The following is a 14173-nucleotide window of genomic DNA, read 5'->3' as shown; positions in this document are numbered from 1 at the left end:
TTCAGGCAATAGCTGCATTTCTTATGCCCTGCCAACATGCCAAAAGCAAAAGTCAGATGAACAAAACTCATTTGTGCTGTAGGCAACTGCAAGAGACTTCAGTGTAAGTCACACCAAAGTTGAAATTAGTCTCCAGAGTGTAACTAGGAACTGGAAAAGAAAGTTAATTAACATCAGAAATATGAAAAAACACCTTTTTCTATGCTTTAGCATTACTGATTAATATTATCAGTCTTGTCCTGAATGTTTCAAGCAGGATACAGACTAGAACATGGGACAACCTTCTAAGGAGAGCAGAGCAGAAGTCTCACTGCTGGGAACACTTAAATCCCAGGTGAGAAAAGCACAGGATTAAGCATGCAAAAGCACGAGCTTGCAATGCATCTGCTGCTGGATAAGATGATCTAACAGAGTTTCCTGCCTCAGACATCCCAATAATCCAGTCAAACATTGGGGAAAAAATGAGCTGCACGTTCCTCTGTGAAACAATGAAGAGCCCATCAAGATGAATGAAGTGACTCACATCTCACTGTTAATTTTTTCACTGACTTTCACAGATTCTCCAGTTAGGGTCTAGAGAAAACTGCACAAGTGCTGTCTCACAATTAATGGATCTATTCCCCACCTTTAATAGATGTATTCACAGTCTTGGATAGCATAAGTTTTTTGTGATACTTATTCTGAAACTGATCACCTGGGCTCGAAGAGCTGCTGACCTGGCCCACTCAGGGCCACTGGCAGCTTTCTGCTTCCTAATCCAAGCACAAGTCAGATTCCTGTTCCAAAAGGCTGTACTAAGCTTGGCCTGAATGACAAGAAAACAGCAGGACTGACAAAGCACCAGGAATATAACTCATGTCTGATTTATGGAAAAGAGATGTGGCAAAATCATATTTTATCTCATCATCTGTGGTTTGGATGAAGATCATTTTAATGATTTAGGAACTTTGATCATTTACAAAACAGGATCTCTGCTTCATAACAATAGAGCATATGCTAAATGAAGTAAGAACTGGCTGAGTGACAGATTGGATATGCAACTGTCAACAGAAAACCATCACTGAGTGAGAATGCATTTGGAGAGATTCCAGAGGGATCAGTATAAGGCTCAGTGCTTCCCTGGTTGACATGAAAATAAATATAAACCATTACTGAGAAAATATGTCCCTCCTGTAATGACACAAGCAGACAGTGCAGTTGTATGGAGCAACATAGGGTACTTGCTAAGTTAGGATAATTAAAGGAAAATAGATCCTAATTCAGCAAAGCAAAAAAGAAGTGTAGGAAGAAGGAATGAAAATTGCAACTGCAGGATGGCAGACTCCATACTAAAACAGCTCAAGAGGAGTTTACAGGGCAAAAGTAAAGTTTTTTATGGAAAATTGCAAATGCAATCAGTGGAATGAAAGCAGAGGTAGGGGTAGAGAGAGTGCTACTGATCAGGCAGCATCAGTGAGAAGGATGTCTGAAGGCAGCACACAAAGCTGGTACCCTGGCTGTCAAAAAAACATGAGTGTTTAAAATAACAGAAAGGCAGCGAAAAAGAATCAGTAGATTAATCGAACCCTGAAGAAAATGTCTTCCAATTAAAGACTTAATCTTTTCAGTTTGTTAAAAAGATCACTGAGAAAATCTGGTAGAAGTGAGATGACCTGGATGTGCAAATGTCTTTGTGAGGCAAAGACAGTAGACAGGAAACAGCTATCAGAAAGCAGCAGAGTAAAATTCAGTCACCAGAGGATGAAGCTAGATTAACTTTAGTTATGAAACATTCAAAGGTTCCCTTTTCAAAAGAATAAATAAATCAGAGCATAGTATTGAGACAAATTACCAGGTAAGTCTGTTTTGTGGTGTCTTCAGCAGAAGACTGGATAACTCCCTGGAGGGTAAGTGGCAGTCAGAGGCAAAGACTAGCTGTGGGGCTCAACACCAGGGTAACTGAATGAAAAATGATGGCCCACATTGCACAAGAGCCCACACTAGAGATTTATCACCTCTCCTGGCCTTAAACTTCAGGTAGACCAAAGCAAAAATTAGGAGACTTGCAGCAGTTGTGTGTTTGACATAAACAGCTATTGGGGGTCTGCTGTAAGCAGGGCACCTCTCATTGCCCTGCAGCAGGGGGAGGGAGCTCAGGGGAGCCCCTCCCAAAGGAGCCAGAAGGCTGATGGCCATCACAGACAGTGCAGGTTTGCTCTGTCTGTCATGGCTTCAGGCTGATGTGCCCCTCCCAGAACACCCTGCTCCTTTCAAACGCTGCCTGCAGGCTTTGAAGTCTCACAGACACAGGCACAAAGTCAGATGTGCTGCAGCCTAATTAATTTCAGGTTGACATTTTATTTACAACTACATGGTGTGGCTTTGCTTTCATCGGCTTTGTAGATGCAATACTCTTCACTTGGCAGCTATTGACGTAACTCTGCTCTTCAAGAGGCATAGCCTGATTCTTTCCAATGTGGTTGTAAGGATGGGGCTGCTGGGGAAACAGAGCAGACTGCAAGGAACCATTGCTCAATGGAGATCTCATCAATTAGAACAGTTAAATATTGGGCACAGTATCATATCTATACCATATGTTAATGATTTATCTGTTAGTGTAATTATCTAGATCATATCAATGTAACATACCACCCAGGTACAGATGAAAAACTAGGATTCTGTCTTCCTTTTTCCTTGTGAATTACCTCCATTGAGAAAATAATATGCTTTCATTTTTAGATAGACTTTCTTATGCCAGAGGAAGAGAGGGAGTGCCAACAGGGAATGTAGACAGGAAGTTAAGATGAAGAGAACTATGCACTGGGTTTGGCATGTGCTGAAAATAGAGGTATTTTTTAGTACAGAGAGTTAATTAAATAGCTAATAGTTTTAGAATTTGTGAAATAGCACAAAATAAGACCACATGATGCTAGGAACGTCATTAAGGTAGGCTGTGTCTGAGACTGTGTGCTCAGGAGCATGTCCTACACTCCTGGTCTTCTCATTATCCCTCTCAGATACCTGTCCATGAACCTCAACAGCCATTTTTTAGCTAGAGATTCTGCACTTTCTTTTCAGGACAACCAAGATGGGAAGGTGAGGAAAATGATGCACATCTTAAACCTTTCAATCCAAACTCTTTGAAGTGTGCAGTTGGAAAAGAGTACTTCATTACCTATAGACACAAGCTGCTTCAAATGAGAACATTTACCTTCCAGGGTGTAGGCAACACAACCCAACCCAATCCCAATTCCCTCGTGCACACACGGCCCATCCCTCTCTGTGGCTGCCTTCCACAAATGAGCGATGAGAAGGGTATTTGGCTCATCTGCTTCCTCTGCCATGCAACTGTGGTTTGTAGACTGTCAAACCATGGACTGCCACTTCTAACGCTATGGCTGTAATACATATACATGGTTTTGGCTTGACCATGCCTGATCATGATCCAAAGGATTATATAGACCACCAACTGTTCCCAGTTGGCAGATTGTACTATTCTAATCTTTCCTATAAGGAAAGGTTCAGCTATGTGAACATGGCCCATGATCTGCCAGAAGGCCTCATGGGTCAGAAAATGCACCCTGGCCTGTTCTAAGCAGACCCATCTCTCAAAATGGGTCAGAAAATGCATCCTGGTCTGTTCTAAGCAGACACATCTCTCAAAACACTGATTTAGAAAACTTGCCAACTGTCCAAGTGACACAGCTGTGCCCTTCACTGTAGCTAAATCCTGACTCATCTCACCAGAGTTAATGCATCTAACAGGAAGAGCTCTAAACTTCTACACCAAATAGGTAGAGAAAAAGACACGCATGTGAGGACTCAGCCTCTGTATGTTCAACACCCATGAATCACCCTTGCAAGATGCCTCTCAACTAAAAAGCTACACAACTACTTAATGTTGGGCCCCTGGCTTTTACACACTTAAATGCAGGTAAGACTAATCTTACCTTTAGAGTCTCCAGTGGGCCAGATCTACTGCAGTAGCTTCTTACCTCACTGAGAGGGACAAGTTTCATTTTCAGCCCAATGAGATAGGTACATCATTCAGAATGCCCTAAGTGATTCTAGTTGGTGCCTAGCATTAACTTAGTGCAGCCTTAAGCTACCACAGTTGCACTTGTTATCAAAGTCCTTGTGTCCTCTACATAACAGTCTATCTTGTTCCCACCTGAGTATGGCATTACAACTATTTTGTCTGATGCAGGAGACCCAAAATCATTACCCATGTTGGCTGAAAGAGCCCTGATTTTGGCTAAAAGTGAAAAAAAATCAGTACAAACCCATATTCCTTTGGATCAGTATACACTCCTTAACTCTTGCTGGAAAATAGCTTCGGTTTGAGAAGTTGAGGAGGTCAAAGCAGTATTTGTTCTTCCCCACATCAAACAAAGTGCAGTTAAATTCTGTCCTGTTGTCTCCTGGGTGAAGGATGTTTTCATACAGCCAAGTTGTTCTTTGATTTGGATGCTTGAGAGCCTCTTTATAAACAATAACTTTTCCACTGATAGAAGTGCATGGTGGAGAGATTACAAAGACCTGAACCAAAGTTTTGCATGTGTCTTCTGCTGCCACAACTAGTCTGTATCCAAACTTGTGGAGGAGATCTACAGGTCCTATGGAGGCAATGATGGAATGTGTTTCTAATGATTTCAGTAACACAGTGATGTATATTTCTTGACTGACAGGTGGGCAATCAAACTCTACCCACTGGGACCTAGACAGGGGGATTCCTTTGCTAGTTCTAATGCCCAGAGTCTCATCAGAGCATACTCTTCTGAATTCGTAAAGGGTATTGGTGAATATCACATCCAGTGAAATCACAGTCCTGTTCATGGCACATAACTGCTCATTTGTAAAAAGTCCAACCTGAAGAGAGCTTCCAAGCACCTCTGAACTCCTGTTCAAATCAATGTGAAATACAGGCCATTCCACATGGAGGGTGGACATGCTGCTTCTGCTCCACTGGGCAGCACTGCTGTTGTCACTGGGAGAGACCATACTGAACAAGAAATCACCAGCACTCTTGAAATGGAAACACTCAAACACCACCATCCCCTGGGACTGATTTGCAGGAAGCTGTTTTCTTGCAATTATCTCACTGGTGCTGGCATCCAATAAAAGGATGGACACATGCTCTGCTGTCACATTACCACCACTGTAGTACTGATATTCCACAGACACTGTGTCATTGCTGAAAGCTACATGATCCGGGTGCTCCAACAGGAGATACTCCACTTCGCCGAGAACTGAAAGGAAAAGTTCCACAACAGTATTAAGAAACAGACAAGTGATTGTTCCTATGGAAGAAAACAAATATTTTAAAAATGGATATTAAAAGTGGTTCTCAATCTTTTTCAAGTGAACCAGGTGACAAAAAAAGAAAAGGTCCTAGCAATAGCAGTTAGATCTCACCAGCTTTGTTCTGTGCAGGGATGTGATTTGGAGCAGCTCAAAATCCACTGCAGTAACACATTCAGGAAGGTAAAAATGAGTATTTTAAAGCAAACCACAAACAACCCAAAAGATGAACAGAAACCTTAATTTATCAGAATAGATTCTCAAACTTTTCAACTTCGACTTACAGATTTTTAAACTCCACAGAGGCCAGCTGTTTTTCAGCTTCAGCCGTAATTTAGCAAAAAAAGGACAGTGGTTTCTTATACAGACAGATGAAAAATGTCCCCCAAGTTAAATAGAATAGGAAGTCTGCATGATGCTTTTTGAAGCCTTTTCTCTTGCTCTGTCTTATGAATCTTTCATTTTGCTCATTTGCATCGCAGACACTTGAGTGAAAGAGCTGAAAATAACAGTGATGGTGACTGCAGCACTTTTCTTGTCTCAGATGTGGTGCAACATGTCTAAATGACATCATTTCATTATAAATGGTGCAGTCTTTTCAAATTCACTTCTTGCATGACCATGTTTGTGCAAGTTGCCAAATTATCCTGAGACATGCTGTAACTAGTGATGATATCTAAAGCAATAAATTGGAAGATCACATTTCCGTTCTTAGCTCAGCTACCTTCTCTGCATTGCTTGAACCTTAAGGATTTCAAACACAGAAAGGTTATCTGAAAAATGGGAACTGCATATATCTATTCCAGATACAGAATGTACTGTGAGACATCTTTATTAAATTAATTGTCTGGGGAAAGGCTTCTAAGTCTTAGATGGAAGTGTAAAACTTTGGTTAAAGCAATCCTTTCATAAGTAGTATCAAGTAACAATACTTTGACTTGTTAAATCTGTTACACATGTCTTAAGATTACCTCAAAGAAAGCTTTGCTGGAAAAACACTGCAACTGCCAAGGCAAGCATTTAGCAGTCAGGAGTAGCAGGACTCATCTCACATAATATTAGACGCCTACTACTCTAAGCTTCAATTTGAGTTAGTCACCTTGGATTCACTTTCTTCTCAGCAGGGAAGGCAGCAGGAAAGGTTTTCAGGAAGAAATTCATCTGACTGGGTATAGACATTTACATCTGGGCAGGGTGCAGTGTGCACTGGGAAAAAAGAGCCTATTACTTGCCACTAGCTATAACATGTCCTTTAAATAACCAGCTCCAACCACATACATACATACATAAAGTCCGAGTAAAGGTGGCACGTACAGCCTTACACATATAAATCATACACATACTCTTACATGTATGTGCTATAACTCCAGCCTTTCATTTGCATTTCCACAAGACACTGCTTCATTTGGCAGATTGACAGTGCTCATTATCAGAGGGTTCTTTTGTTCTCAGTCTTCTGTTGGTGGTCCTATGTATTATTGACTGCACACCGTCCAAAATCCATTCTGATAATACAGAATTATTCATTTCCCCCATGGACTCTTCTATTGTGCCCTTATTGTAGTGCATTAGTAATATAAATTACTTTATCCTTCTAAAATCTCTGAAAAATGAGAGGAGGTCACTATTCTTGTTTAGTGTGTTAGGAACCAAGGCACAGGCATGAAGGTAAAACATGTCAAGTATCAACTAATTGTGGTGCCCTCTGAAAGCCAGGACCTGATTTTAAATACAATGGTCCTTCAGACATCGAAAGCAGGATCCCGTTCATTGCAGCTGTGGTAAGCACATGGCAAACCTGATCTCAACTTGGACGCCCAGAGAGTAAGAGGCAGACCCTAAACACCTGTGAAAAGTGTCCCTCTGAACTGCCCAGCAACACACTATCCTTGTTTTTCATATTTTGGCTCTGTCATGTGTGCCTGCCCATATTTTACAGTCCTGTTTCCACCACCATCTGCTTTCAGTATTTCTTGGGTACTAACCCAACTCCATTACTGTTACCACAGTTCTTCAAACTCCTGCACTCATCTCTTTACCTTATAGCTCTTTTATCTTCTGCTGTTCCTTGGGCCTGCAATTAACTCCAGCACATTCCCACCTTCCTTGCTCAGTGCTAGCATTCCATAAGGGAGCACAGGACAATCAACTCTTGTGTCCGATAATGGGGAATTCTTGCCCTGAGCTAGAGCATGCACAGTGTTGTATGAGGTTGGCAAGAGGAGCCAGGGGGAGTTGGGGCACACTCGACCTTTCAGAGAATCTCATCTCTAAGTCACCTGCAAGGATTTAGATCTGGACCAGATCTAGGGTCTTCATAGGGACAGCAGAAAGCATGTCCCAGGCCACTGTGAAAACTCTAACAAAGATGAAGTTCCCACAGCTGGTGAGTTTCCCAGTGAAATGGCTGTGAGTTGCGGGGATTTTTTCTCTTTGATAGTGGGCAAAATGATGCATTTCTCTACATGGGAATCAGCTAGAATCAATGTGCTGAAACATTAAAGGAAAAGGAAATCAGACCATGGCAAAAACCCAGCATGAAAAATTTCAATTTTAAGCTTTAAACTTACAACAAAAACATTCAAGCGATAGTAATGAAAAGCACTGATGTTTCTACCTACTGCTTTATTGTCCTTACTCTCTTTTACAACTGTCTTGACCTTCTTGCACTGTTTGTCATTTGGAATGGCTGAGATGAGGAGTAACACCACTCTGTATGTAGGGAGGAAGGACAGGAGAGCAGGGGACTGCTGTGGAGCAGTCCATCAACCCTAAGTGCACATGTGAGGAAAGTGAGCACTGCTGGAGGATGCTGTTACAGCACCGCAGAGCTCTGGCTGGTGCACCCCAGCTCGCAGCATCCTTTCCCCCAATTTGGTAAATAAGAAATTTGCACTTTTGGACAGCCCACATAGCAGTTTTTCACAATGCTCCAAAAGACACTAGTCAGGAGACAGCTTCCACTGCAAGCTCCTTCAGCTGCCCTCCAGCCTACTATGTGCCCATGACTCTGCCACATGCCAAAATCCATCCTAATCGTTTATCATTTTCATTGCCATTACAATGGTCTCCCATTGAAAGAAGTCTGGCTGTGGTACCAACAACCTGCCAGAGGAGTCTTTGTAAGAATTCACACTTTAAAAGATTAAAAGTCTTTGATTTCACTGAAGAGCAAGAAGAATTACTTGAAGGTGCTATTCAGATAGTTATTTATGTTTAAGTATTTTTAAGCCAGCTTGGGTTGTGCTGTTGCCTTGTCAGCCATCGGTAACACAGAGCTAAGTAGAACAAAAACATCAGTAAAACTGATAAGAAATGAGAATACAGTTTAGTTGGATGTTAGAGCTTTTTATAGCACTTCAGTAATTTTCCAGAGCATACTGGATCACTTAAAAATAGTCTTGCCTGAAACAGAGAACTATATAAATGAAATAGTTATCTAAAATTGATGTACACAGTAAAATTCAAAAATATGTATATGCAGAACTGTTTGGAAGCAATTTTCTGAATTATGGGCTGCCCTTTAACTGGAAATAAGGTGAAAGTTGATGCACCTAAGGTTTGTAGCAGAGATTTAGCTCATTAACTGCACCTCATAATTACTTGCTGCACCACACTCTATAAAGTTCATGAATAATAGCTTTTACCTCTGAGTCAATCAGTTGTGAATGTCTACAGGACTGGCTCACCAAGAACCAGTGGATATTGTAATCATTCATCTCACATCTTGGCTCCAGTGAATTTATTACTTACCTTCACTGTGTTACGCACTCAGTGCAGTGTTTCTATCTGGGCTGGTTAGCTGTCTTATTTAAAAAAGGAGTTGTACTAAAAGCTATAGATAAGAGTCTTTACTTCTACTAGAACCAAGTTCATCTAAAAGATAGCAATTCTAGGTTCTCTACCTAGGATCTTTCAGGGATCCTTTGTTCTGCAGCAGATATAGAGGCTATATAGAGGAATAAGTAGCATACCAGTCATTACTTATAATCATTTTTCTCACTTATACAAGGACAGCATACTGCATATGTTTTTGTCCATTTCTCTCTTTTGTAAGACAACTTCAGCTGTTTGATGCAAGAACTACCTGCTACAGCTCATTCCATAAGTGGGGATTAACCACTTCTTTTCCCATGTTTTCCACGCTGTACTTATTTCTGCAGTGCACAGCTTAATCCTTCAGCATGGTTTGACAATGTACTGCAGCTGTCAAAACAATCTTGGCTTTTAAACTAGGAATGAAATTTTCTAAAACATATGAATTGCTTAGGAATTAAGAGTCCCATTTTCAAAATTTCTAATTCACTCTGCAATAAGAAAGTAATTTGCAAACCTACTTCCTACTTAGTACATTCTTGGAAAGGATAAGACACCATACATATGATGCCCCTCAGCTTGTAGGCATCTTGCAGGTTTCTGACTTGAACTTAGGATGTCTAACTTCCCTCCTTGGCAGCTGATGGTGAAAAGGAGGCTTTTTCATTCTACACATCTCAGCTGCAGATGGGTAAGAGCTGCTTTCAATATGTATGGACTAATCAAACAAGACTGACTGTCTCTGACTACCTGTCTAATTTTATCTGACTAAGATTGAATGAGTCTGAACCTCATCCTTTGGCTTCTTATACAGTCAGAGTAAAGAACACCTCTGTTGTACTCAAAAGTTCTCTGGGTGGCAGATGGGGGGCTCAGATGGGGGCTCACTCAGCCACAGGAGGTTGGCTGTACTGTAGATGCTTACATATGATCCAACCACCCAGGTGCCTTTCCTAGTAACAGAGAGAAACAGGTAGTTCTGTACATATTTCCACCCATCCAACTATGGATACCTAAACCAGGCCTATATCCCATGATGTTCATTAAATATTATGAAATATAAGTCTTACAAGAGAGCAGAGTTCCAGTTACTGCTTCTAGCACAGCCAGTCCCTTGATGCTCATGGAAATTTGTTAATTTGTCTTGTTCATTTCCCTGAGCAAATTTACATCAGGAAAGAATCCTGACACTGATCTAAAGGGACAGTTTATGCAAGTTGCATTTAACTATTGCATAAGATCTAGACTAAATTCTGTGCCTATCAGTGGTGGCTTCTGTAGCATTTCATTTCCACAGATCACCTGGAAACACCACCATTCAAAACCACCTTGTGGATGCACATCACAGTTTTCCCTTGACAGCTCTAATACTCACCGTAGTCACAGAGCACTACTAACAATAGATTTGAAAAATCTTTCAACATATGTTTCATTCTGACCAGTGAGATCCTGGGTCCTTTTACTCCTCATGTCCTTTTTCAGCTCCAAAGTGCCAGCACACTTTCCAAGAACACCTAAAAGTTAAAAAATTACAGCTGTGTCAACTTTGCTTCATAAAATACAAGAAGACATATCATTAATAAGTAAAAAACTATTAATTAACTATTAATTAACATTTCTCTCATTTACTTAACAACTACTAACACTTATTAATATATCTGAATAAGGACAGCTACAACTCGCTGTACAATAATTTTCCATCCTGAAATGCAGCTCCTGAGCCAGAACAACAAAAGACAGATAACAATTTTATCTTTGCACTGCAGGAACTGCTGCTATGGATATCATATAATATGACCAAGGCTCATAATAGCAAAATAATGAGTATTTTATACAAAATACAACTCTGAGCTCAGGACATAGGACATATTGATATTGGAGATTTATTGCTGGTGCACAATTCACATCATTTGTCAGCTGCTTTCAAGTATGAAAGCAGTTCAGCAGCAAACTGATTGGTCATCGAAACAACTTTTTGGTCATCGAACTCCCTCTGTTATTCAGGTCTAGTAATACACTTAGTGATCTTACCAGATTTATAAGAGATCTATAACTGCCTTTTATGTCATTCTGACTGATCAGATGGAAAAGGTGCCAACTTCCACTTTTTCCTCCATAATTTTTTAAGTTTACAATCACTACAGCCTTTGCTAAGCCAATAGAAATAGACTTCTTTTGGCAAGCTTCCCAGTTTTATGTCCACGTGGTTTAAACTAGTCTTTATGAGTCTCGTAACAATTAGATAAAAGAGGTTGGAAGCACAATGATAGCAGCAAAACCAAACAGTTTCTTTCAGAAATGTAAGTAGAAGGGATTCTAAAAAGAGAAATTCTACTCAGAGGCCATTTCAAAATATAATAATTGCTCTCCTGCGTTTCACAGAGCACCTATAGGTCAGTGTCACTGTGCTCACCATCACACAAACATGCAAGAAAGGTCTTGATCCACTAAGTTTACAACCTATTTTATGAGAGAAATCTGGCACTGGAGCAGGCAGAAGTTCGGAATGAACAAAACTGTGGAGGATAATGGTGAAACACAGGAACCAAGTACGGCAAAGATCACGTATGTCTTCAGAAATCACAAGATATTTCAGCAATTACACTGCTCTGCTTGTTGAACTAAGATGCAGCAGACGTGTTACTTGAAAGCTTTTTGAACTGCTCTCTGTGCCAAGTGGCTGGAGAGAATAATTTCTAAGAAGAGACTAGCGGCACAGCCTTGCTCAGTAAAAGCCCATTATAATAATAGCTGCACATATCTGAAAGGAATAATCATCTGGCCCAGGAACTTGACAGGGCTCCAGAAAACATTAGATAGGGACAGTGATACCGCCACCACCCTCAATTTCACTTGATACGCTGTAAATTACAGGAAGACAAACCTTGTGCCTCAGGAGAGGGGCGGCTGCTGACGGAGGGCGGCGAGGAGCCAGCCCGCCTCCAGGGACGGCCGCTCCCGAGCTCCTCCAGCTGCCGGCAGCAGGAGCAGCATCACAGCAGGAACATAATTTCTTGCCTGTATCTTTACTGATCACTAATCAGTTAATCGAAACAAGGAATCAAAGTAGTCCAAAGAAGAAAAAGCAGGCTTTGTTTAAAAAATTTAATTGTGATAGATGTCTTGGCATCTAGAGTTAACTCCTCAAAGAAAATCTGAAGATATGTGGCATCACTGTAAACTGCCCTGAAATAAAGTGGGGGAAAATTGCTTTGTGGGCCACTACCATAATTGTGCTGGATGACTTTAACGGGTCCTTTCCATTCCTAGCTTTTCTAGCTGCAGATTCTTCAAATGGCTTTTACAAATACTTCTTTCAGAAAGTCACACATTGACAGATGAAATTCAAATAATCCTAATCTCAGACTAATGAGCAACACACTGCACAGAGGAAATGAAGCTATGGAAAGGAGAATAAATGCTCAGGAAAAAAGAAAAAAGCCTGTGTAGGAGAGCACTCTTGAGGTACCCGCCTTACATCTTAATTTGCACATCAGCCCAACCAAGCAAAAAGCAGCATGGTTCATGAGACAGGGTGCCAGCGGGAGGCACAGGGACCAGACCTGACTTCTGTTCCTATTCCTGCCACTGCCAGACATAATGTCAGCAAACTGCAGCATTAATCTGCTCCCCTCCTCTCCACCCCATCTTTCACGCTCTGTATTTATAGTAAAGACTTTTCAGGACAGAGATTCTTTCTAACCAAGCCGGAGATGGAGCCCAGCGCCAGAGCCCCTGGGTGTTTCGGTAACACCAATCATTTGTCACACCAAAACCTCCTTCCCTCTCACCCTTCCTCCTGTGTTATCTTGGCTCTCTTGGGAAAAGATTGTGGTGTGCAGTGTGGGTAACACCCAGGCTAGAACTGGAGTGTTTGAAACTGTACCAAAACTAACTTCCAATTAGTGAGATCAGGTACCTCTGGAAGCCTAGCCCAGGGCTACTTCACCCTCTGCACGCCTCTGCAGCACCGGATTGCAGCAGGAGCCCTCCCACCTCACACACACACAGCTACTTCAGGCTACCAGCTGCAGTGCAGCCCTACCTTTGACCAAAGCTCCAATTAAAGTGCTCCATGAAGCCTCCCTGAGCTTTTGCACCTTTGCTAGCTCAATTCCAATAGCACCTCTAAATGCAATGCTGGCCCATTTCTGGTGTAGTAGTGCCCTCGTACTCCTCTCTTTTTGCACAGGTTTGTTCCTCTCCCCTCCTTCACTTTTCCTTCCTTTTGCCTCATCTCAGTTATGAGGCCTTACACTGACCTCTAAGTTCAGTTCAGAATTGTCTCCTTGCCTATCTTCTCTAAGCCAATTTCTTTCTAGATTTCACCTCATTTTTAGGTCTTCTTCCAAATTCTCATATATTTTCCCCCTGCTCAAATATTTTTCCTCTTTTCACACTCCTATAAAATTGGTTTTTGAAGCAGACAGTACATTTAAATGGTTTTTACTCTATTCAGATCTTCTACCTCAAGTTCATTAACTTAATGAGATGAAAAATGATGGAACGGAGAAGGCTATCAGACTTCAAATAATTGGCTTTTTTAATTTATTGCTCTCGTGGACAAGCATGAACTGAGGCTCTATTGTGCAAAATGCAGCAGAAGCACAGCAACATAAAAAGATGCTTTCTTCTTCCAAGAGACAGTGTAATGGGCTGACTGGAAGTGGAAGACTTCCTCTCCAAAGGGAATTTGAAATGACAGATGAGGAGGGCAGAAGCCATAAAGCGCTTTGGAAGCAAAGACCAAGAGGCTTGTGTGCAACGCAAATGACACAGGAAAACTTTGAGTCCCTGCTCTGCAGCAGATTTCCTGTGCTATCTTGGTCACATCTCTTCCTGTGGCACAGCTCTCCACTGGAGACTGTATCTCACTATCTGGTATGGGGGCTACAAGAGTAAATCCTCATCAGCTGTGTGGTTTGCAAGCACACAGTGTCACTAACCAGGTAAGAGCCAGACACGAAATCTGAAATTGTACCTACAATATCTTTTGCAAGTAAGTAACAGAATAGGCTATAATACTGCCTATTAGAATCATATGTATTAATCTATTTAAAAAATGTCCCTATTTCCC

The 14173-nt window shown here is 41.3% G+C and overlaps 1 protein-coding gene across 1 annotated transcript in view; it reads right to left on the bottom strand.

Annotated features, from left to right (window-relative positions):
- Positions 1–14173, bottom strand: part of THSD1 (thrombospondin type 1 domain containing 1) — a 30499-nt gene that overhangs the window by 13901 nt on the left and 2425 nt on the right. The window contains exons 2-3 of the mRNA XM_005420787.2: positions 10472–10610; positions 4263–5228 (exon numbers count right to left, since the gene is read on the bottom strand). Coding sequence (XP_005420844.1) covers positions 4263–5228; positions 10472–10529 — 1024 coding nt within the window. The 5' untranslated portion in view covers positions 10530–10610. The remainder of the gene's footprint in view (positions 1–4262; positions 5229–10471; positions 10611–14173) is intronic.

Source organism: Geospiza fortis, unplaced genomic scaffold (genome assembly GCF_000277835.1).
Source record: "Geospiza fortis unplaced genomic scaffold, GeoFor_1.0 scaffold194, whole genome shotgun sequence".
NCBI lineage: Eukaryota > Metazoa > Chordata > Aves > Passeriformes > Thraupidae > Geospiza > Geospiza fortis.
Note: the sequence above shows the minus strand (reverse complement) of the source record. Positions and strands in the feature narration are given on the sequence as shown.